This window comes from Neofelis nebulosa, chromosome 17, assembly GCF_028018385.1.
Source record: "Neofelis nebulosa isolate mNeoNeb1 chromosome 17, mNeoNeb1.pri, whole genome shotgun sequence".
Classification (NCBI taxonomy): Eukaryota; Metazoa; Chordata; class Mammalia; order Carnivora; family Felidae; genus Neofelis; species Neofelis nebulosa.
The window spans coordinates 34,505,748-34,530,899 of NC_080798.1; the positions used below are offsets into that span (position 1 = coordinate 34,505,748).

At 41.6% G+C, this 25,152-nt stretch overlaps 2 protein-coding genes across 8 annotated transcripts in view; one reads left to right on the plus strand and one right to left on the minus strand.

Annotated features, from left to right (window-relative positions):
- The window catches only part of PSME3IP1 (proteasome activator subunit 3 interacting protein 1), a 31,728-nt gene extending 16,925 nt beyond the window's left edge, over positions 1-14,803 (minus strand). Inside the window, exons 1-4 of one of the 6 annotated variants that reach the window (XM_058709217.1) lie at positions 14,643-14,803; positions 4,316-4,457; positions 3,682-3,780; positions 3,158-3,280 (exon numbers count right to left, since the gene is read on the minus strand). In XM_058709217.1, coding sequence (XP_058565200.1) covers positions 3,158-3,280; positions 3,682-3,780; positions 4,316-4,442 — 349 coding nt within the window. In that variant the 5' untranslated portion in view covers positions 4,443-4,457; positions 14,643-14,803. The other 5 variants (XM_058709220.1, XM_058709223.1, XM_058709219.1 and 2 more) reach the window with 5 other exon arrangements.
- Positions 14,804-14,812: 9 nt separating this feature from the next.
- The window catches only part of RSPRY1 (ring finger and SPRY domain containing 1), a 45,775-nt gene continuing 35,435 nt past the window's right edge, over positions 14,813-25,152 (plus strand). Inside the window, exon 1 of one of the 2 annotated variants that reach the window (XM_058709207.1) lies at positions 14,813-14,933. The gene's annotated coding sequence lies outside the window, so the exon portion shown is untranslated. Of the gene's footprint in view, positions 15,273-25,152 lie in introns of both variants that reach the window. The other variant, XM_058709206.1, reaches the window with a different exon arrangement.

The window sequence follows — 25,152 nt, forward strand, 5'->3', positions numbered from 1 at the left end:
CAGGCTCTAAGCTGTCAGCACAGAGTCCGACGCGGGGCTTGAACGCACAGACCGTGAGATCATGACCTGAGCCGAAGTCGGATGCTCCACTGACTGAGCCACCCAGGCACCAAGGGATAAACTCTTAAGAGAAAACTCTTAATATTGAAAAATAAAAATGGAAAAACTTAACAAAACACACATATTTATAATACTAGGACACAGACAAAAAAACAACACTTCATTTTTTTTGGAATAAAAAGGAATATTTTTATTCCTTTAAAGTGAAGAAAAACTGGGGCGCCTGGGTAGCTCAGTCGGTTTGAGTGTCCAACTCTTGATTTCGGTTCAGGTCATGATCTCACTCATGATCACGGGACTGAGCCCCACATGGGCCTCCAAGCTGAGCGTGGAACCTGCTTGGGATTCTCTCTCTCCCCCTCAGTCCCTCTCCCCAGCTCATGCTCTTTCTCTCTAAAATAAAAAAATTTTTTAAATCAATAGGTGAAAAAAAACCCCTGCAACCTTTTTTTGGGGGGGTGGGGTAGAGAATAATATTACTTTTGATCCAGAGCCAAAGCATAAGCCATTTTTCCCCTTAAGTTCCTCTCTCCCTAGAATGCTCTATATACCCAAGCACACCTCAAAAATCTCAAGGAATTCATTAGATGAGGCATTTTTTTTAATTACATGCTTTTTAACACATATAATATCGCTAAATACTGGTTTAATCTGAAGAAAACAAAAGTTCTATTGTTTATATGGCACAAACCACAGTTTATCATCTTTACAAGTATCACATTATAAAATGTCTCCTATTATAACAATCAAGCAAAGTCAAGAATCTGCTCCTGACTTAGAGCTTCAATAAACAAATGTCTAATCCTTCAGTTCCTATTTCAACATGTCTCTGGCTGCATGCATGCCAGGGATCCGTGCATTACAGATCAGTGGGTCGGAAGGCTTGCTTTTCTACGGTTTTTCTAGACAGTTGGAACTTACCAAGTTTCCAACAAAAGCCACTACCCGTGGGGCCTCTCCAGTGTTGTCCTGTAATGTTAGCAGGGCAGGAAAGTTTCTTTTTGCCTTACTGCTGCCCTGTTCATTCTTTCCTTTGAACTGAAAACTGGAAGGCTTTGCACACTCATGCCAAACCAACACCACGCTCCAGAATGTTGCCTTGGGAGATGTTCTATGTCTTATTTGCTAGCCTGCCAAATTAAGCACATAAAACAAGACATAATTCTAATGATCACTGTAACTGATGTATTTCCTTAGAGGAAAAAAGGCTGGTGCGTGACACAATGCAGTATGTACCACATCTGCCCATCTCTACAAACATGAGCAGTATTCTTCTGGAGTCGCCAGGGAAGGCAGTGGAGGAGGGGAGCGCCAGAAGAGCCAGCTTCAATCCTAGAGTTAGGATTGAGGTGTGACTCTCCATCATCTCCGATCTTAAATGTTACACCAGAATCCCACTAGGAAAACCGGGACTGGAAGCCAGGGCTCTCACCACTTCACAGTGGGTTTCACGGCACCAAGCCGCCACCTTATCTCAACTGTTGTCAGTCACCTTGATTTCAGCCAAATCCCTGGGAATCAGTCCACATTTGCTCCTACACAGCTCTTTAACGGAACCTACTGCACATTCCCTGCAAAAAAAACCAACTAGCACATACACGCAGCCGTATCACTAACTTTAGAGGTAAAGCCTGCTCCATCACACCAATGGGGTTATTCAATTTATAAGCTTGAAATATTGAAATAAGTCTTCTCATAGGAAAAAAGCTAGGGTGGCTCTCCTGTGAGTCATTCATTAATTTGTTCACACATACACTGAGAACCTACATGCCAGGAACCAGGGAAATCAGTGGTGACCAAATCTTTATTCTTATGGATCTTTATATTCCAGCAGTAAAAGAGGCACAGAAACTAAGAAGCAAATTAAATTAAGATTTTCTTAATTTTCTTATGAGAATCACTATTAAAAAGTGACATCATACACACTGATGTGCTTCGGTGAAATTTTAGAGGGGGTGCGGAGGGAAGAGGGTCTCTATGAGGGAGACGAGAGCTGAGACCCAAGTGCCATGAAATGCCAGCCTTGTAAAATCTGAAGACAGAACATTCCAGGCTGAAAAACGACAAACACAAAGGCCTTGAAATGGAATCACAAAGCTCAGCCTGAGAGGAACATAAAGGAGGCCAGCAGGCTGGAGTGTAGTGAACACGAGGAAGCAGTTCAAGACGCAACAGGAAGATGGGTTGGCCTAAATCATGCAGGGCCTGGTAAGAACGCAGACTTTTAAGCCTAAAGGCCAGAGGAAGCCACTAGTGTTTCAAATAGGAAAGTGACAAGATTTCATGTATGTTTTTAAACGTTCCTTTTGACCAAAGTGAGAATGGATTGTTGCGGATGAAAGCAGAAGCAGAGACTAATTTGGTGGTCACAGTGGTCCTGAGAAGCACAGAGAGTCGAACTGCACAGAGGTGGAGTCCATTTTGGAAACAGTTTTTGGGCCAGGCCCGTGCGGGCATGGAAGCACCGCTACGGAGATCTGAAAGAGCAGAAAAAGAAGAGATCGGGGGGCGAGGGCAGTGTGAGGAGTGGAGGGTAGGGGTGGTCAGGCACAGAACTGAGAATTCTGACTCAGCCAAGTTACACGTGGGATGCCTATTGACACATGCAGGGGACGACAAAAAGGCAACACTGGGCCAAAGCGAGGTCATCTTTGTTGTCTTCTCGGTTTTCCCCTCTGTGGAAACAGAACAGGCTACACCTCTAGGGAAGATCTTAAGGAGGACACAGGAGAGTCGCTAAACATTTCCTTTTGAAACTCAGAAGCCAATTTCTCCCCTGGATGAGTTTACTGCATCGCCCATCTGTTTCAGAGTCTAATCCCACAAGGCAAAAATACCCTGGTACTGACTATTAGGATTTAGGCCTTTAGTTAATCCTAAAGGATCTGGACTTTTGATTGCAACAGACTCTTGCATGCGACCTAACTCCATAAATCACTGCCAGTTATTCAGTCACAGGAATGTCAGTGTTGAAAGGGAACTCAGAGGTCACGAGGTAGAAAACCTTATTCTCATTCTATTTGTGAAGAAACTTAAATCCACAGACGTCGACGAGGAAACGGACACCATACAGCTCTGTCTCAAGGTACAAAGGATATTCTGTATTCCTTCAGTTCTTTCAGTTCTTCTTCTCTTCGTTGCTTTTCTAGTAGTTCCTGCTGCCGGGAAACCTCGTCGAGGAAGTTAGTCTCATCTTCATCTAAGCCTCTTACCATGTTTTCTGAGGAAATAATTGAACAAGGAACACTTAGCAGGCTAAAGGGAAAACAGAGTCAAGTAAGATTTTTCCTTCTCCTTATTTTTAATAAGCAGCAGATCCTTTAGAGGATTAGAAGAAAGAATTTGTAAACACCTCGGCTTCTGGAGAGGGAACACAGCATAAAATCAAGGCATTTCTTCCATTACTAGACATTAGCACAGAATTAAAATGGGTATCTTGAGCTCAAAATAAAAATGTTCAATGTGGTCTGGAAGGCAGCAAGCTATCTCTTTTCCACCAAATGAACACCTAGAGACTGGATAATCAAGACAGTTCCGTGGCTAGTCAGACAAAGTGTTGCATGAGGCAAAAGTGCACCAAAAAGGCTGTGCGGAGTGTGCTGGACTGTTTCTGAAGCTTACTGAATTTGAACTGCTCCTCGTACTCCTGCTGCTTCCTGTCTTTCTGTTCCTGTAGCCTTTCATACAGAGACCGAGGGTCATAAACCTCCTCTGGACATTCTGAAAGAAAGGGGGAGGGAAAGAAAGAGAGGGGGGAGAAAAGGTACATACTTTAGAATTGTTCACATTATTTTGGAATCACAAAGGATTTCAAAGATAAAGTCAAGTCTCTGCATGATCTGAGGGCAAGGATAACACAAAAATAGCACAAAGTCCACAGCTTCCCTCAGGACCTGAGAGAGGGGCCGGCAGTTCTCAAAGGCAACCACCAACGGCAAGAGGACCCACGGCCGAGACAGTTAACTGGAAGAGGGGCCAGCCCAACCCCCACAGAGCGGAAGCATTCTCAGTCGTTCAGATCTTGCATCCCCCTGTAAAGATGGAACAGACTTGCAGAATCTTCTAGAAGGCAGGATGGTGGCATGGACAATGCATACTGTGCTTCTGCTCCCACCACGGGGGCCTTGCATTGGCTCCTGCCCCACTCTGAGTCTCAATCCCCCTACTCTAAAGTGAGGACGTTAGTGCCTCCTCTGAGGGCTGCTGTGAAGATTAGAGATCGTCACGCTGAATACCGAACTGTAAGCCCACATACCTTCTGGATCTTCAGGTTTTCGAACTTTCTCCCATTCTTCTTGCCTCCTTTTGCGCCGTTCATCTAGTTCTGCCTCGGACACAAACCTCTTTTTGATAACAAGATTACCATCATCCCCTCCATCCATAATGGAACAACTGGTCTACAAAAAACATATGAAACATTTCAAGTGAGAACCGCAATTTAAATTCTAAGGTGAAACAAGGAGATTTAGCTCTGTCTCACCTAGCAACAGATTATAGATCACTGATGTAAGCACATGATTACATTTTTCCTACTGTATCAGGCAGTTTTATTCACATTTATGTTATCTACGAAGTCAGCGAGAGGACCTGGACTAATTCTTATTACCTGCTGTGATTACATGGAAGTCTTACACTGCACATATTTCTTGGTCCCTCTAATCTAAACCAATTGGCTTCCTGGGCACCCTAACTTTTTCCCCAGTTTTCAACCTCTTTTATTTCGGTGACATCTGACATTGTTCCTTCTTGAAATACCTGTTTCAGGGACATTCCACTACCTCCATTTGCGTTATTGTTTCCAAGTAGGTTCAAAATGGAGAAACTCGGGTATTCAAGGAGCCCTGGAAACAAAGTCTAGTTTGTACAACAGGGAAGGGATGTGCCTAGAGGCACACAAGCCCCAAATGGAGAAAGCGAGACGAGAACCCAGATCTCCTAACTTCAGGTTTAATGTGCTGTGCACCACACTGAGTGGGGTTCAGGTCTTTCCTGACCTTCCTTCCTGTAAGCTACAGATCTATGCCCCTAAAGAGTCTATCTTCAATCCTTCCCTTTTCTCACTCCCACAATGACCTCGCCCACTTTATGAATATCTTGATGTACAAGATTCCCAAATCCCAAATCCATATACCTCTACCTGAGCCTCTCTTCGGAAGGAAGGGACAAAGAAATATAGAGGAGTGTACATTACTCCTTTTAAGCCTTTCTGCTTTTCTTTGCTAGCTTCTTTCTTTCTTTCTTTTTCTTTCTTTCTCTCTCTCACTCTCTCTCTCTCTTTCTTTCTTTCGAACCGTGGAATTAACTCTCTACTCAGACATGTTGTATTATTCACAGAATTACACCCTAACAAGGAAGCAGATATTCTGCACTACTAAGACATCAACTCAATGTCCATTCCAAGATGATCCCGAATAACAAATGTAAGTCTCTACTGATAGCACAAAAATAAAGAAGCTGCCATTTATTGAGCTCTTACCATGCACCAAATACATTTTTATGTATATTATCTCATTTATGCTTCCATTGACCCTGTGAGAAATACTCTCTCCTCATAGATGAAGAAATGGAAGCCCAGGGAAGTCAGGTCACTCGTCCAAGGTGATAAAAGGTGGTGAATGGTAGAACTGGTTTGACATCAAAAATTCATACTCTTACCCACTTCACCATCCCCTTCCCCAGAAACCTGGGATCCTGGTTAAAAAGAAGGACATGTCAATTTCAGCGTTCTTCCTATACCAAATTCCAGGCTGAAACTGTTCATGTAAATATTTTAATAAAGATGAAAATGGAAGGTAAGAAAACAAATCCAAACATTCTTAACAAGAGACCAGTTTCAGCCTAAATTCTACTGTAGCTGAACTTTAGTTCAATGTAACAACCATGAGAGAGAATTTTGAAATTTACTAGAAAGAAAACCAAATCAATTGGCAGAAGCTACTGTTCCCACCTAAAACCCACAACCTGCACACTTGTGATTTACCCTCAATGTCTCCAGCCAAAGGACTGTTACAGACACAGAATTATTCAGTCTCTGTTGACCATGCCAAAAGTTTCTCAAGTTCTGCAGAGTAACATCTTAGGAAACATGAGCCGACATATTCTTAAATGTCTTAAATTAGGACTAATGAATGGGAGAGATACACTGGATTCTCGATGTCCCCCCTTTCTTATCCTATTTGATGGCTGCAGCTCTCCTCTCACCCTAAATTGGCCACCTGGTTTCTTCACCTCACCCTTATTTCCTGGTAAATAATTCAGAGTGGCTCCGGTCCTTATGTCACACGGAACAGGATTCTCCATCCAACATACGAATCCACCATACATACCCAGGAGATTTTCATCCAACCCACACTCTAAAACTTCAACAGGGACCAATGCACTCATTCCCAGGCAGCTGACTCCCTCTCTGAGTAGATTTGACTGGTAGGATAGTTCTTCCTTAAACCAAACTGCAATCTGTCTCCCTATAAATTCCACACTCAGGTTTAATCCACTGGGACTACAGAAAAGGAGCCAAATCCTATTTACAACATGACAATGCTTCCACTGTTTGAGGACAACTCCCACGGTCCTCCTAATCTGTCACTTTTCTGGACCAAACATCCCTAGTTCTTTTAATCTTATGAAGCAGAGAAAAATAATAGTTTCTCAAAGCAGTAAGCTTATCAGATTGCATAGGATTTCAACCTGGGAAATAAATATTAGGATGTGGCAATGCCCTGGCATTCCTACTGAATGCATCTCTCCACTCTCATTGTACGTTTTAAAAAAGGAAAGAATGGGGCGCCTGGGTGGCGCAGTCGGTTAAGCGTCCGACTTCAGCCAGGTCACGATCTCGCGGTCCGTGAGTTTGAGCCCCGCGTCAGGCTCTGGGCTGATGGCTCGGAGCCTGGAGCCTGTTTCCGATTCTGTGTCTCCCTCTCTCTCTGCCCCTCCCCCGTTCATGCTCTGTCTCTCTCTCTGTCCCAAAAATAAATAAAAAAGCGTTGAAAAAAAAAAATTTTTAAATAAAAAAGAAAATAACATATTAATACTGAAAAAAAGTGTTCCAATAGGCAAAAACAAAACAAAACAAAACCAAACCTAGACTCGCAAATGGTTCCATCTAAATGAGAATTCAGTCTCTAAGATTTATTCTTATAAATCAAAATTAAGAAAGTAAAATCATTAATTTTCACAGCTTGTTGCATTTTTGGAAAAGGAGAACCTGTCTTCACTTAAACTTTAACCAATATCCCTGAACTCAAGGGACAAAGCCTTCAAGATACATATGTTAAAAGATTTGAATCTGAAACAGAAACTAGAGAATCTTCCAACACTTCACTCTGGGGAAAAGACAAACTTCTAGGATTCCAAGAAATCCTTATTCTCTTTCTCATCAATCTTTTTTCACTTAAGTGTTAGAATTCAACTTCTACCCAAAGGGTTGAGTCTGTGCCATTCACCATCTTTCACACCACAAGGACAAAACCAGGAATCGGAGATGGTTACCAAAACTGAAAGAAGATGAAGCAGCACGTTGAAAAAGGGAAATTTAAAGACAACGGCTTCAGAATTTGACAGAGAAACTACCGCTCTCAATGGGATGGTTTCCTGAAAACAGAGTCAAAATGAATGAACACTTAAAAAAGCCTGCTCTTTAAAGCTAATATTATAGTCCTGATATTCCCTTGTCTCAAAATAAATTTTAAAAAGCTAGATGGCCACACCTAATTATAATGAATTTCTGAGCATTAAAGGGATACAACTAAAGCACAGATTGCTCTATCCTTTCTAGCCTTTCTACATCTTCCGCGTGTCCTCATTCCCTGGCACTTCAACCATCATTCCCTCCTTGCCTTCAACCTTGCCAGTGGCCCTCCTGGCTACTGGTCATCTTCCTATGTTAGGAGAGGTCAAAGATAGGGACAGAAAATGCTCATGAACAAGTGGCCATACTCCTGAGTATTCAGATAATGGTCAGGATATTCCCTCTCCAGAAATACTCAGATTTTTTCAGGATTCAAAACTTCACTGTCAATACATACCGCCAAGAAGCAAGCTTAACTTCACACACCTTTCACCACAACTTGATCGAAGTTCCCCACTAGAAAACAAGTACCTTCTGTACCAGTCTCCTTACACAAGGCAGCGCAGGTAATGATCAAGACTTTACACTCTGTCTGAAATCAAGAGACCTCAGTTCTGCCAGTTACAAGCTGTATGCCCTGGGCAAGTCACTTAAGTGCTCAGAGTCTTGGTTTCCTCATCCACAGGTTGCACTCACCAGTGGGGATTAAAATAGTCCTGCACAACAGAGAGTTTCTGTGAGGATAAACAAGGTAATTCATGCAAAGCGCTTAGCACACTGTTTGACACATGCCTAAAAAATGCTTTGAAAGGTCTGCCATTACTACAAAGCACTACGCTAAGCTCTGGACTGATTATAGGAGAGAAATACTGTCTGTACTCAAGGAGTGGGGGAGAAACAGATCAGTCACGTGAACAAAGGGATTACATCAAACAGAGAAATTAGGAAAAACTTACATGTATATGTAATTTGGTAATTCTATATTTTCCCTTTAGTTGGGTTCTCCATTTTACTCTTTTATTAGGTTAATTTAAATAAACTTGACATTGTGCTTCCACTAGTCCAGCCAGATTCTATGAGGTGCACAGAAGAAATAAACTTTAAAAGAGTTAGTACCCTTAAGCTAGTTAATACCAGATAATAGTGTATATAATGAATTACTACAATGAACAGTACAAGTAAGGGGCAACAATGAAGGGCATAAATATGGATCAATCTAGTTTCCCTGGCTGAAAACCTGGACATGAACCTTTTCCCTCACTGCCTTCCATCTCACCAGTCACCAAGTCTGGTGTTGCTACCTCATAATGACCTCTTTTTTATCCATCTTTCCTTTTTTTCCAAGAGGAGAGTCCTTTCTTTTTTTTTAGTTTATTTATTTATTTATTTTGAGAGAGAAAGAGAGAGCTGGGGAGGGGCAGAGGGTGGGAGAATGAATCTCAAGCAGGTTCTGCACCCCCAGCACAGAGCCCGACACCGGGCTTGAACCCATGAACCGTAAGACCATGACCTGAGCCGCAATCAGGAGTCAGAAGCTCAACTCACTGAGCCACCCCGGCCTCCTGAGTCCTTTCCTTTCTAATGTCTTCTTTTCAGGGCCTCATCCCGGCAAGGGCTACTGCAATAGCCTTCCACTAGTCTCCCTGTTTCTACATTCACCCCTACTCAAGCCGTTTCTAACTCTAACACTACCCCAGCACTTACCCACTGTGTTTTACCGTTTGTGACTGTTCCAACGGCTCTTTGTATTCGTAGTGCTTCTTAGCACAGTGTCTGGCATATATTAGGCAGATAATAATAAATACTTACTGAATAAACCAACCATGAAGAGGATTTCAAGAATTTAAGCAGGGAAGAATGATCTCACATGAATATTCCAAGGTAATGTCCACATGAGTTACAGAAAAAAGTAGATGTTACGTAAGTATTTGCTCAAGCTCCTGTGTCTCACAGGGAATTCTATTCAAACACAAAACTTGGGTGGCCAGAAACACACGACCAAAAATTAAATCGCTTTCCTATATTACATAATTGATATCTTCTTTAAGAATAACTCACTACTTTCCTTTAATTTCAACTGACTGAAAAATGCTGTTACACTGAAGAATAAGTATTTCCCACACAAAGCATTTTTCTTTGAAGAGTTCAATTTTCATTGGTTGTTTATTCTGCAAAAGAAGGTGATGAGAACCTGGAGCTCATTCACCTCCTTCTGGAAGTAGGCAAGAACTGGAAAATAAACTTTATTTCTAAATCCTACTGCCCTGCTAAATTTCCACAAGTCTCTTGTTTTTCCCCTTTGCTACAATAATTAAAAACAAAACACAAACAAAGCCCAGGGGCCTGGGACCGAACTATAAAGATTCATGTAGGAATGAAGAGTATTTACAACAGGAATATTCGTTTTCTTCAGTGTTTAAGTTTAGAAAGAATAAATGCTGTCAACTTTCCTTTACTCACATTGCTTTTTTCCCCTGTAAGATGATTCAAGTTTAATTATCAAACTAAACATTGCATTACCTTAAAAAGGATTAAGTTCTTCAAGTAGGCAATTCATGGAAAACCAAAACCATACCAAAATCACTGTCCACCCTTAAAAGTTACAAACTGACACTTATAAATAAATAAATAGTTTTCAAATTTGCTTGACAGCCAAAAAAACACAAAGTTCTTACATTTCAGGCCAAAGTAACTGTTAAACATAGCACTTCTGTGTTTGTACTGGAGACTGTGGTATTTAATTTCCAGGTTGGAGGGACAAAATGGGCCCGGTGACACCGCATGCTATATAAGATATAAAACTTCCACTGCTGCTGCCCCCAAAGTAATTCCTACTGCTGACTTGAAAAATTATTCCATTTAGCTAGTGCCATGATACAAGTTCATGAGATCTGGTTTCCTATGGAATTGAATTTTGTGATGGCAGACTACTTAAGTGTTTACATCACTGGCCACTACACCTTCCTAATTCTAACATTAGACTGTAGTGTAAAAATACACCAGGGGGAATCAGATTTCTTTGTTATGGTGTTCTGAGGCTTCTCTTTGGGAAGCAAAAACAATAGGCCAATCCACTTTCCTTTCGTCAGTAAATATACTTAAGTCCTGCTCTTCCAACATTTTTACCCTGATGTTCAAGTCACATGGGATTTCAAAATGCAGGACAGCAATTAAGAGGAATTTGCCATCTGGCAAACTCAACTATATTCCAAATAGATAGCTTTCTGGCCAGAAGTCACTTCTACCAAGCCACAGTAATTCAGATCAAGATGACTTTCCCTATACATTATAAAACTTCAGAGCACGACAACTTCTAACAGAGAACAAGATGAGCATCTGTTACCAAAGTAATCCTCAATCTAACATTAAGCCTTATTTAATGCACTCCAGTAGCAAAGGAGACTAAAGGAATCTAAAAATCAGGGTACAGCATACGCAATTTTATTCATATTTAAAATGTTTATTATAAAGAGCAATTTGTCACAATCTTCTGGTTGTCCAGGCATCTAAAAAAACACATGCAATAAAAAAAAAATTCTTTTAAAGCAAACGTATGTATACATTTATCTTTTCATAGCACAAGAATAGTCTCATCATATGTGCTTTTACCTTGAATTCATCTATATGCACTGAAAAGAAAAAGAGATCTTAAAATATTGATTCCCTTGACTGATCATCAGTTCCTTAGTTCATGTGTGCCTCTCAGAGTATAATCACTTTCCTCACTATGTATGACGCTAATATTAGTTGTATTTTTTACACATTGTGACTCCTAAATGCCAACCAACTACTTCACCTGGGGTTCAAAGGAAGATAAACTTTGCATTACACAAACCATACAAGGCCAACTAACTCATTCAGTGGTATTGTTGAAGTAAATCTTTACAGGGGACCTACTGTGTGCAAGGCACAGAGTGCTAGGTGCTGAAATGGCACTCTACAACTTAGCATACGAAGAAGTTGCATTCAGTAAAAGAGATTAGGTTGGCATAAGCAATTTTAGGAAAAGAATGAGGTTAAATGCTACAAGAGAATAAACAGAAGCTAAGCACTATGGAGTTCAGAAAAGGAAGACTAAAAAAAACTACCAGGAAGCTTCATGTTGACAGCAGCTGTGACACTACATAGGGAAAAGTGGTGGAAGTTTAAGGTATATGGAGAAAGACGATCTTTAAGATTGCCTGAAATCACAAATTTCGCATTCCAAAATCAACATGAAAGGGGGCTTTCATTTCCAGAAATAGTGGGCTAGGTAATTAAGACCAATCCTCTACCTCTATGATTAAACAAACAAAAACTGGAAGAAATTTTTTAAATGATTCTTAAACAGAAAACCCAAAAAGGCAGTATAAAAAAAAAAAAAAAAAAAAAAAAAAGGCCCAAAGCCAAGAAAGGTGAAAGAAAATCAGAAATTAAACCCAACATTCAAACTGGTTTTCATCCTGAGGATTTCTCTGACCTTGACCTTGAAAACTGCTGTTTTGATGCACTTACGAAGCAACAGAAACAAAAGTCAAAGCCAGAAGTCCACAAAAGGTGCAGAGTCTGATAACCAACTTCTTCTTCATCTTAACCTAGTGTCCCAAAGAACTATACCATTAAGATAAAGGTGGGGGCGCCTGGGTGGCTCAGTCTGTTAAGTGTACGACTCGTGATTTCGGCTCAGGTCATGATCTCAGGTTAGTGAGTTTGAGACCCGCATCAGTGCAGCACCCTCTTGGGCTTCTGTCTGTCTCTGTGTCTCAAAAATAAATAAATGTTTTTAAAAAGGTAAAGGTGAACTGGGAGGAAAAACAGCAGCAATAACGAGCAAAAGAAACAGACTCAAAGGGAATTGACAGTGGAATTAACACATATAGATTATAAAACAATGCTTACTGCGTTGAAAGAAATAAAAACCAAGCCTCTAAATTAACAGCAGACTGTAAAACAATGGCATGGCACATTTGAAAAAGGATGAAATAGAACCTCAGGGACTAAAAAACACAATAACTGAATTTAAGATGTCAATGGAAGGGTGTAATAACAGATTAGAAATAACTTGAGAATTAATGAAGAAAACATTATCCAGGATGCAGTATGGAAAAATAAAGGAGTAAGAGGCATAGACAATAAAGTGAAAGGATCTGGGTTAAATCAGCAAAGGAGATAAACAATGGGGCATAGCAATATAAAATGGCCAAGAATTTTACAGAATAAAAAGAAGTCTGACAAACACCAAATCCAACAAAAACACATCCATAGTTGGATATATTGCCAGGAAAATGCAGAAAAACAAAAAAACAGAAAACAACTTTTAAAATACATCCTACAATAAAGAAACAGATCACATTTAAGAATGAAGACGAAGCATTTTCAAAAGGCGATCAACAGTGAATATACCGAACTTGTTCAATGCAGCTGCCCAAAAGGCACGATTACAGTAGGAGGGCATGAATGGCGGAACCACGCACTTTAATTACTTCACTTACCAGCTACGTGGATTCCAATTTCTGAGGCAGCAGCTTAACTCTAACCAATCATCAAGATTCTTAGAAGGTAAAAGGGAAGACTGCTAACCAGGTAAATGGTCTTGACATAATTCTTCCTGATTGTAAGGGATTAAGACACCAACACTTCAGCTGAGAAAAATAGGTGGCCAGCCTCTGCTTTCAAACCCCTATAAATTGTTAACAGCTCCTCTCATGCTCCATTTGAAAGACTGTAAAAGCTGCTTTTATCTCCGCTCAATTCCTGGTTATCAAAAGGGAGTATAAACACTGATTCTTTTCAAGGATTTCAGAAGTAGTGCCCTCCAAACTATTTCATGAGGTCCCTGTTTGACATCAAGTCAAACAGCCGAAAAATCAACAAATCTTACCTCACAGCTGGTATACACAAGAGGGCACTGGGAATTCTGACCACCAGGCCCGCACTTGGCTTCCCTGGGTCCCAACTGCAGACCTACTCAGTCAGACTATCTGGGGGGTAGGGTCCGAGAATCTGCATTTAAACAGGCCACAGAAGATCTCGTTTTCTACTAGATTAAGAACCACTGCTATCAACAAGTAGGTCGCCACCTTTACACCTGTGCGCATTGACAACTCACGTGAGCAAACTCTCAATCAAGATCCTTCAACCCAACCCTCAGTTTTAGTTTCCTTTTTTTTTTTTTTTTTTTTTTTTTTTTTGCGAAACGAGCACGGTGGATTGCTATCTATCAGAAGAAAACGCATTGAGCACAGCAAAAGGTGCATGGTACATAATAAATGTGTTTCCCATCCTACACTTGCACTCTGTGATTCAACCATGTCCAACCAGGCACTCCCACATCTCCTGAGTAGCCTGGAGCCTTTCCAAGACCCCTGGGAGAGAGCCCGCTCCTCACTTGGAACCTGGGTGGCCCCACTTAGCAGAAACGGTGGAAGAGATCCGGCAAGAGGTGCGAACTCCCAAGACCGCTAGAAAGGGCCGGGATCCTTCCCCCCAGACGACTTGGAGGCCTTCTCGCGGGTTCCCTCGGCTCCCCTCAGGCTGGCCCCCAGCAAGCCCCTGGCCCCGGTGACTCAGAATACTGGGCAAGTGCGCAGACTGAGAACGGGCTTGGCCCTAAACCTCACACCAGACGTAGCCCACCCACCCCCGCCCAACAACACCCCCATCTCCTCAGCGAAGAAGCTGGAGCCCAGGTCTCTCTGCCAGGGCCCAGGCCGCACTCACCTACCAGCGTGCAGGAGGCTAGACCCCCTCACCTCGGCGGCGCCCACCCCAAACCGCCACCACTAAGGCCACGCGCTCTTTAGGGGGAAAAAAAAAGGGAAAGAGAGAAAGAAAAAAAGAAAAGAAGGAAAACAGCCTTTGCTTTTGTATTCCTTTTGACCCTTCAGGGCTTCCTCTTCCTCACCGCCACAACAAAGTTCCGCCCCGCTTCCGGTAGCGTAACCCAATCCGCACCTTTCTTCCTCCCCAGGAGACAGATGGAAATCCGGTACCAGGAAAGCTAGCCAGAGAGACTTGATTGGGCCATTCTCACCTCAGCAAGGGGATTGGCCAGCTCGTGCTTGGGGGGCGGGTCGGGCCGGGCGATCACGTGATACCACCCCTGACATATGATTGGCTGTAAGGGAGAGGGCTTGCCACAGAGGAAGGGGCGTTTCCTAGGGGACTGAGGGAGGGCAGGGGCGGTACGAAGCGGGGGTGGGCCCAGCGCGTAATGGCAGCGCCGTGGCCTCGCGTCCATCTTTACCGCTCTCTCGGACCTGTCACAAAGGAGTCGCGCCGCCACCGCCGCCCCCTCCCTCGGGTGGGCCCTGGAGCTGGAGAAGTCAGTGCCGCAGCCCGGCCGCGCTGCTCTGGGAAACCACTGGGGACGCGGAGCTGGGGGGAGTCCGAGGGCTGGGGACGTCCGTGAGGGAGGGGAACAGCCGCCCGAGTCTGCGGTGGGGAGACCGGACTGGGGCTGAGGGAGACTCCGGGAAGGGGCCCGGGAGGGAGTGGCGTTGGGCAGAGCCCAGGAAACAGCCCGGAGGTTCTCCACTGAGGCCCGCGCTGAAGGCGCCTGAAGCGGTACCTGGAAGAGGGTGTTCCCCCTTTAGCGGATTCGTGACCGGAGGAGGTTGTTGGGGGTCGCCCTTCCGAGGAGGCCGTGGCTAAAAGGGCCCAGGTGAGAGGCAGGTAGATCTTGGGGGGCTCCTGATGTTTAGGGGTGCTCCTCGGGGTGTCCTGGACGGAAGGGGTAACGGGAGGAGGCTTTGGGAGGGTTTTCTTTTGTGGAGTTTAAGGTTTAGGTGGCACGGGTGGAAGTCGGACCTTCCCCTGGGAGACATAGAAATGCCTTGGGGTCGAGAGACACCTCAGGGCGAGGGGCTAGGAGTTGGGAGCCAGAGCTAGAGGATTCTTTTACTCCGGAGGCCCGATGTGGAAAATGGGTAAGGGCCCTGGAGAGAGGTTGTTGCTGAGCGGTTCTGGAAAGAAGAGACCACCATCGGTAGGAAAGCCCGGCGGAGAATAGTGAGAGGGAAGCAGCAATGGCAAGGGTTTTCCTCTCTGGAGACCGAACCTGTGTCTCAAACACAGGATTCAGCTGCTTCTGGGCAAAGTGCAGGTGGGGTGGAGGGAAGTCCATGCTAACAGCACTCCTTGCGTGACTCTAGCTGTGGCTTTTGTTCCTACCTGGTGCCTCAGTTTCCCTGTGTTCGGGGAGGGAGAGCGAGGCAGAGATGGTTCACTGAAACTGTGCAGTTCCATGCCGTAGAGCTGTCTGCATGAGGCTGGCTGCTCCCCCTTGGAGTGTTGTACTTTGAACTTTAGAAGGTTGGAAGTGTCTACGAGTGACTGAGGAGGGTCCTGCAGACGTCCAGGCCCCTCACCTACCGTGTACCGTCCCTATTAACCTCCTCGGGTCCCTTCTGTAAAATAGGGCGGTGTGTCGAAGATACTTTACAAACCACAAGCTGTGTGAGAGTCAAGTACTGCGATTCTACCACCAAAGGGGTTGGAGAAGAAAAGTGAGGGCACTTTCTAAACTGTAAAGCAGTATGTAGATGTAAGGGATTAGTATTAACACAGTTGTTGATCACCTCTTGTACTGGGAGCCATGTTGTTTGAAAACCTCAAGGTTCAGAGCTTTCTAGGTCATATTATGATCTAAACCCATGGTTTCAGCCCCTGCTTAGATGGGAGTGGAGGGATTTCCGGTTTTTTGCTCCCCAGAGTTTTAATTTACTCTGAACTGCTGATGGTGCTGGCAGGAGGTAGCACTAGAATAGAATCTTTTCCTTCAGAAAGTTTTTCTCTGACAGCTGAAATTTGATCTCAATATTATAAACCTCCTCCCCTTTTTCCATATATATATTTATGGCCTTTGGATGTCTACATGTAGTGAATATCATGCTTCCTCTCTTGTGATTTTGTAAATGAGACCTCCTTTCTCCCCCCCACGAATATTACGCCTTTCTGCACTCTGCGGTGGCCTCAAACTAGATTATGAGGCACATAAGCAATTGCTTTTAAATTTCTCTTCCACAATGGTTCTTTTTATTTTTCCCCATATATAGAAGTTACATTTCCTCGAATGACATCTTGCTTTGTAGCTCCCCCTATGAAGCTATGAAATACTTGAGTCCATGTATGACATTTTCCTAATATTTGGTTAATGGCGTTTGTTAGCTGGTTTTCCAGATGTTGGATAATTTGTGATTTTTGAAGGTTTTTTTTTGTTGTTGTTGTTTTTTAGCTAAAAGCTGGCTTGAAATTCCTGTTTTTCTAATTTTATATTCCGTGGGTCTTTAAAAAAAAAAAAAAAAAGCACTGTGGTGATTTTATGAGCTTTCTGATTTCCCAGGATACATGTTGTCCTGACCTACTGCTTAATGTCTGTGGCCTGCTTTTGCTGTTTTCACAAACCCTTCATTATTTCTGTATTCCATGATTATTTTTAAGTTATTGATTATAGGAAATGTTCCAGCATGCTCTATGTGGACTTTTTCAGTTTGTCAACAAATGACTTTTCACCTTAGTAAATTGGCCAAGAAACAAGGGGAAATAAAAACTTAGCATTATGTATAAAAGTTTGTTATTCGATACAACTCTGAAGTGTGTTTTGGCAAGAGAATAACAAAAAAATTGTTGTGTGTTCCTGAAGTGCCTTTACTCATTTTGTTTCTACTCATCTTAATTCAGCCTATCAGGAATTACAAAAATAAGTAATTTTTTTAATGAAATGAGAAGTCATTTTGCATCCTTTAAAATACAACTCTCCTTGATACTCTAATATCTACATAGTTTGAGAAATTATTAGGAATTCTTAAGGATGGTAATCAGTATTACTACTTCAAATTGGAAGTTTTCTGTTTCGTGATCGGATGCTTGTAAAGTAGGTGCGATAGTCACAGGGCTGAAAAAGTAAATGGAAAATCATTAGGCACCACAGATGGGAATCACAATGGAACCAGCAGTCTATATCAAGAGTTATTTGGGAGCAGTAAACTATCAGTGTAGCTTCTCTTCAAATATTTGGCATCTTCGCGTTTACCATTGAGTTTGGATAGTTTTTTTCCTTGTGTACAATTTTGAAAATTGAAACACAGAATAGGAAGTGGTGAATGATAAAACTTGGGCCAAAACCATTAGAAGGAGACTTACAATTTTAGTAGTGCAAAAGAATGAATATTTTCACTTTGGTTTATCTATTCGGTGGTCAGCTTTTGAAATAGCTTTTGCAATATGATTGGGAAAAAAGGTAAAATTGTTAAATTTTACTCTCCGTGTCCATTTCAAAAGAGAATGCTTGCTGGTTAAAGATGTAAGAGCATATTTAACTATAGAAAACTGTATATAACTGTGTGATATATACAAGGCTAAATGAAGCAAACATTTTATAGTGGTTGGCTGTAAGAGAATATTTTCCTTTCTCCCTTTCTGAGCTTTTGAAAATGAAGAATGTGTTTGAAAAATTAAAGAATTGATGCACTCCAGAAGTTTGTTAATGAATGAACCGTGCATGTAACTTTCTTGTTGTTTGAAATTATTCCAGGCATAATATCATGGGTCCTATACACATCAAATAGAACGTTTGAAATACTTGACTTGGCAAGTTTATTATTACCTCGGTTTAACGTGGCAACGTTAGTTTTTTTTTTTTACCCCTTCTACCTCCGGAAGAGTTAAGTTTCTGCTCCTGAGCTCCCCTAATGCAGTGACTCTCCACGTACGGCTCCTACTCCACCGTTCTTTGTGAGAAGTGCAACTCCTTTTTTCAGTTCTTATTGCTTCATAGTTGTTCATACTTTCATATACCTAAGGGCTGCTTATTAATAACTTATGAAGTGAATTGTTAAGAATTACTAAAATGTGGTATTCATAAGCCAAAACTAGTAAGTATAGCATTAGAGTTTACTGTTGTCCCTGAGTCTGTCCTGGGAAACTTGGCAACAGTGCAAAGCTTCTTACATGTCATATGCAGAATGGGGTTCCTGCCATATTCAGGAAGGGTGCTTATTTAGGATGTGTCCTCAGTATGGTCTCAAATGGATCTTGGGTTTCCATTGTGCTTCCTCTTTTCTACCCCCCTCCCCCACCTGCCATTTAAATTACTATTAGCTTCATCTTTATCTATTTAATTTATGGGTTTTTGGTTAACTTTTCACTGTGTGGTCAGGCATAGTTGTACCAAAAATGCTTTGGCTTATAATTTAAAACATGAATGTGTTGCAGCACAGATAAATCTTCATTCCCCTTTTGCTAATTCTGGTATATATAGTCACCTAAAAACTTGGTTGTAAGAGATACTTGAAGGTCACTAAGTTCCTTTTCCACTGGAAAAACGGTCGAGGGAGAGGCCTCTTCCTAGTAGACCTAGTGCTTTATCCGTAAGCTTCTATGGCATGTGCTGTGTGATGGGTCCGGCACTAGGTGTGTTGTCTGTTGGTGTCCTTTGTCCCTCTGCCAAGAACATGAGGACCTTTCTTTGGCTTTGCTTGGTGCATATAAGCATTGGATTTATATTTATTGAGTGATGTCTCAGTTTTTCAAAGTGATCACTCCTTTGGAAACATTTCATTTTTACAGATTTTAGAATAAATTCACTTAAATTACTTATTGACTGCCTATTAGTTTCTAATAGGTATCCAATTGAGTATGCAATTGACTATTTAAGTAGATCTCTTTAAGGAAAGTGTTGCTATACATGCTATTGACACATTTTGTTTTCTTAATAGCAGAGAGTTCTCTGTAACAGTCAAGTCCTTTTCCTTCAGATTTGTGGATGATATATGTGTTTGAGTAACAGATCTATATGACTTCCTGTTATTTGGCCTCCCAGGGGGGACAAATCCCCAATAGTGTGGCGTATTACATGTGGTTTTCCCCTCCGTTCTGTAGCCATCATTAGCGCTTACCTCAGTTTTTCCTTAGCATTTCCGTTTTGGATTCAAGGCAAAATTTTCAATTCTTGAGACCAGGCAAGTATTATTTACTTGTCCTTTTTTACTATTATTTGCTTCTGGAAATTCCTTACTCTATCCCAGCCCTAAATTTTATTTCTTGTTACAATTTTTGAATATTAAAAGGATTTGACTCTTCTCCTTTGTACTGTTTCAGGTCAGGGCTATCTTCTATAATTTATTCTGCTAAAAAATCTCACCTGACCACAGCCACCACTGCTACTGAGTTAAAAAGTTCCCAACGTTTTAGAAGCTTTTTCCAGCTACTCCTTCTCTACCAATTCAACCAGAAAAATTAACTACTTTTCCTCCCAAAGTTGTACTTTCTCTAACTAACCTCTGTGCATAGCAGAAGTATGAAAATTACCCAGTGCTTTTCTCGGACAATGTGAAGGTTAGTTATGATCTCTGGGATAATAGTACCCTATCTGGCTTAAACTTCAAGTGGCCAGCACTAATGCAGATAGTTTTGGACACCTGGGTGACATGTAAAACTATCTTACCAGAGCTGCTTTTCCTTTTGGGGGAAAAGTGAAGTTCCAACCAAATATTTCACAATCTTCCCCCCTCACCCCCACACCCACCACAGAATATCAGATGCTTTTGAGTCTAGAGAAAAACACTCTTGTTAAAATGTCTTTAGGTGGTTTCTGTTTCAACTTGTAAGTATACTCTTGACATATAATACACTTTTCTTATCTACTTATTGTACAACTAAATAACCTTGTTGACCTCCAACTTTTCCCCATTTCGACACAGTCTTCAGAAAAAAAAAAAAAAAAAGTTATGGTCTTTGGGCTGTTCTGTAGAATATTTTAAAAGCAAAAATATTTATGAGTAAGGTTGTCTACCTTTGAGTCACACAGGTGTATGCATTTGACAAAACTTGGCACATATATTCTTAAGACTTGTATCTTTCATTATGTGTAGATTTAACCTCTGAAAACATATTGAAGGCCAGTTAGTGATATACATGCTGAATTATTTAGGGAGGCAGTATACTAATACCTGTGATTTACTTTGAAATGCATCAAAAACAGATGGATTGAGGATAGATGTGTGATAAAGCAAGTATAGTAAAATGTTATTGTTAGAATGTAGATGGTGGGTATGTAGGTGTTCACTGTAAAATTCAACTTTTCTGTATGTTTGAAACTGTCCATAATAAGATGTCAAGGGCGCATTAAACATGACGCTGGACGCTATCCCTGGTCCTGTGCATATTCACTATCTTAGGATAAAATCCAAAACTTGATCTAATGAAAAAAAACCATTAAAATTTTCAATGTATTACATGTTGTTACTCTTCATGCTATAGGATTTAGTCTTTGAGAATTGGGGAGTGGCTTGGAAAAAATTACTGCATCCTGGAACACTGTTTTGGAATGATGAGGTGAAGATGACAGCAATGGTAATTTCATGCCCAAAGTGTGTTTTTTCTTCCTATAGCCATTCATTTAACCAGCTTCTCCTTTCTTGGCAGCATAATCCTGAAGTCTTATTTTCAGAGAAAAGAAAGTGTTCTTAATGTCACTGAGCTTTATTATGATTGAATGCAAGCGAATATTTGAAGAGATGAATCATTGATTCCTGGACCATCGTCAGACAGGGTTAGATCAGTTGGCCAGATGTCTCTGTGGTGGATAGTTTATGATGGTAGAGGTCTGTGTTTTGAGTACCAGACCTCACTGCTTTAACACTGAACTTTCTGAGAGCCCAAGTTTGATTTTTTTTTTTCCCTTTCAGAGCAGCGCTAAAGTAAATAAAATGTAAAAATCTAATAAATCATAAATGACATAGAAATGGAAAGAATAGTTGTTACTTTATTTTGTAAAAGGAAACGTTTTATAATTATGCATTTGCAGCAAAATGGCTATGAACAGTATAATGATTTAAAACGCATTATCATTTAGATGGTAAAAAGTGTCTCTACTAAGCAATGGCATCCAGTGGCATCATTATAATTTAATCAGTTGGTGGTTGTCACGTCAGTTGATGACTGCTACAGCCACAGATCTAGTCCTTGTGTATATTTAAATTATGTGACTAGCTTTTTTTGTTCTCAAAATCGAGCCAACCATCTAATGCTAAGTAGTCATCAAAGTTATGGGGAAGTATATAGGTATTTGAGATGTTTTGCCTTTACATAATCTCTATTCTTATTCATTTTCCATTTCATTCAGTCTGTCAACCATTGAATGACATTACCCATCAGCAGGGTACCATCTCGATTCATGATGCTTCATAGGGTGGGTCTGTTGGGAAAAATAGGGAGCTATTTTATTCATTATGTCAATATGTACTGTATATAATCATTAATGGATGTAACTGTACTCTAATGGCTTTTTTGGCTGCCTTCTCCAGAAGGCTAAGTTCAAAGATAGTATCAGTTCATTTTTCTGGAAAGGGAGATTAACTTTTTTGACCCCAGAAGAATCACTCTGTAGTGTTTCAATTTGTCCCTTCCTCCAGTTAGTAGGTCCTACCTATTGTGACACATTTCTGTGTTAGGTTCTATAGCACAGTGATTTCCAAACCTGACCACCATCAGAATCAACTGGAGAATTTGAAGAAAATAGTTGCTTGGGTCGCATCCTAGAAATTCTGATGCTGGTGATTTGGAGTGGAACCAGGAATTTGCATTTTAAGAAGTACTTAATTCTAATGGACATTGCCTTTGGGATGATTAAGCTACAATCCCTTCTAAGGTTCTTTGTCTAAAAGTATGGATAAGTAAAAATTATTTTAGTACAGGGTAGATGATAACTCTAAAAGATAACTTCTTTGGTTATCTTAGTGCTGTTTGTTTCTTTGTTTAAAGTTTATCTCGAAAGAGAGGGGAGGGCAGAGAAAGAGGATCCCAAGCAGGCTCTGCACTGTCTGCGCAGAGCCCCACGCCAGGCTTGAACCCACAAACTGTGATCATCACCTGAGCTGAAATCAAAAGTTGGATACTCAACTGACTGAACCACCCAAGTGCCCCACAGTTATCTTAGTGCTTTTTTTTTTTAATTTTTTAATGTTTATTTACTTTTGATGGAGAGAGAGAAAGACAGAGGGAGAGCAGGGGAGGGGCAGAAAGAGAGGGAGACACAGAACCTGAAGCAGACTCCAGGCTCTGAACTGTCAGCGCAGAGCCCGACGCAGGGCTCAAACCCACGAACCGTGAGATCGTGACCTGAGCCGAAGTTGGACACTCAACCGACTGAGCCACCCAGGCGCCCTTCTTAGTGCTCTTAAATCAGGTCTTACTCCAGAGTGCCCACATCCCAGATTATTTAGTCACTCATTTTATAATAACATCTTGCATTTTTGGATCCAGTGTAAGTGTAAGGCTCTGTGCCACATGTTTTACATGCACTATTCCATTTAATCCTCACAGTAGTACTGTGTAAGAACTATTATTATCTCCATGTTTTAAAGTGTGTCAATAGTCAGGGTACTTAGAATGCATAGCTGTAAATATTGCAGAGCTGGGACCTGCGCCCAGTCTTTCTGACTGCAAAGCCCCGTACCCTGTACTGGAGGTGGCCTCTGGCATCCTGTATAAGATCTGTAGGCTGAGTGTTACTGTCTTAAAACAATGGTCCTTCGGAAGAGGACCACATAATGATTTTTGGAATGAGATAAAACAAAGCTGTGTAAAGTATAATTGTTTAACTTCATTACCTAGTCTTTTGCCTAAAGTATTCACAGTTTGTTCTGTGAGAGAAGTATAACAAGTGGCAATGATTTCCTGATAAAACCTATACATTCTTTAGTACTGAATAAATCTAAAAGATCATACCCTTTGTTCACTTATGTCCCCTGCCTTTAGATGTGACCCTTAAAGATTCTCTGTATGTTCATTTCAGAAGTTTTTTAAAGATACCAGCTCTTTTTTTTTCTTGTATGTTTCAGATTTCCCCCACCTAATTAGCCTCTTCTTTACACCTGGTCTTTAATTAAAGAGAAAGTCTTTAATTTTAAAATATTTGAAAACTTTATTTTTTTACTCCCATTTCCTCCTATGACAGATTTTGTAGTTGGCATCATTTTGGGGTCATTTAGGGAAAATGGCTCCTTTGGAAGAACTTGACCTGAACTACACTTGAGTTCAGTATGAAAATAAGCAAAAGCTCACTGAATTCTTGTCATCTTCCTCCAAATTTAGTCAGATTTTTATAAATACCTATAGGTACTGGATATCTTCCCTTTAGAACAGTACTAAAAGGAAATCTGCATAGATTAATTATTCTATATCCAGTTTAGCAAAACATTTTTGGATAGAATGAAGTTTAAGACTTCGAGATTCAACAAGCTTTTTTTTTTTTTAACCCACTGTATTTCTCAGAAGCATTCCCATCATTTCTTGTTAATCTAAATAGCTTTACAAGTGATGGCATTAAACTGTAATTGTAGGATTCTGTGTTCTCTCCCAACACTTTTTCTGAGACTTAATCTCAACTGACATTCTCAAATCATTACCAGTTTTTTAAAATGCCTGATTGGTCTCCCTTCCGCAGTTATGCATTCCCCAATTTAATGTGTCTGAGTGGACTGAATCTTATTTACATGACACGCCTATCCCAACTTCCATATTGATCATCTGGAAAGGCTCAGGAGCTTTAGAGAAGCCAGTAGAATTCCCTCTGCTCCAGTAACCCCAACATCACGGAGCAGTACAGGGTAAGAGAGCACTTGGCCAGGAAATGAAGCATTACCAAATAGAGTTCCCTTGTATTGAATCCTGGACCACTCCCACTACTGTCCCCGAAGTATTAGTTGGTTTAGACACAGATTTTTATGGCCTAGTGGGTAAGAAACTATGACAATCCAGAGTATGGATTCTGATACAGACTTAACTGGGATGAGGAGTAGTTTTAGATATACTGGTATAGAAAGATGTGCTGTTGGTGTGCCTGGGTGGCTCAGTTGGTTAAGCATCCAACTCTTGATCTCAGCTCAGGTCATCTCCCCCATTCATGAGATCGAGCCCTGCATCAGGCTCTGTGCTGACAGCATGGAGCCTCCTTGGGATTCTCTCTCCTTCTCTCTGCCCCTCCCCCACTCATGCTCTCTTTCTCAAATAAACAAAAAAAAATGTATTGTTAAGAAAAAAAGCAAACCTCAGATGTTTATGGCATCATCCTATTTAAGTTAAAAAATTGGTGGGGGGGGGGGGGGGGGTGCTGCGCCCGGGTGGCTCAGTTGGTTAAGCATCTGACTTCAGCTCACATCTTGATCTCATGTTCTCGAGTTCGAGCCCTGCTTTGGGTGAGCTAAAGCCCCACATCGAGTGAGCACGAGCCCCACTTCAGGTGAATCCCACTTCTCTTTCCCTTTCTCCTCTGCCCCTCATGGGATATTTTTTTCTCTCTCTCCCTCCCCCCCACCCCCACCCCCCCATCCCAGCCCTTTGCTCACTTGCGGCCTCTCTCTTAAAAAATAGTTGTTGTTTTTGTGGGGTGCCTGGGTGGCGCAGTCGGTTAAGCGTCCGACTTCAGCCAGGTCACGATCTCGCGGTCCGTGAGTTCGAGCCCCGCGTCAGGCTCTGGGCTGATGGCTCGGAGCCTGGAGCCTGTTTCCGATTCTGTGTCTCCCTCTCTCTCTCTGCCCCTC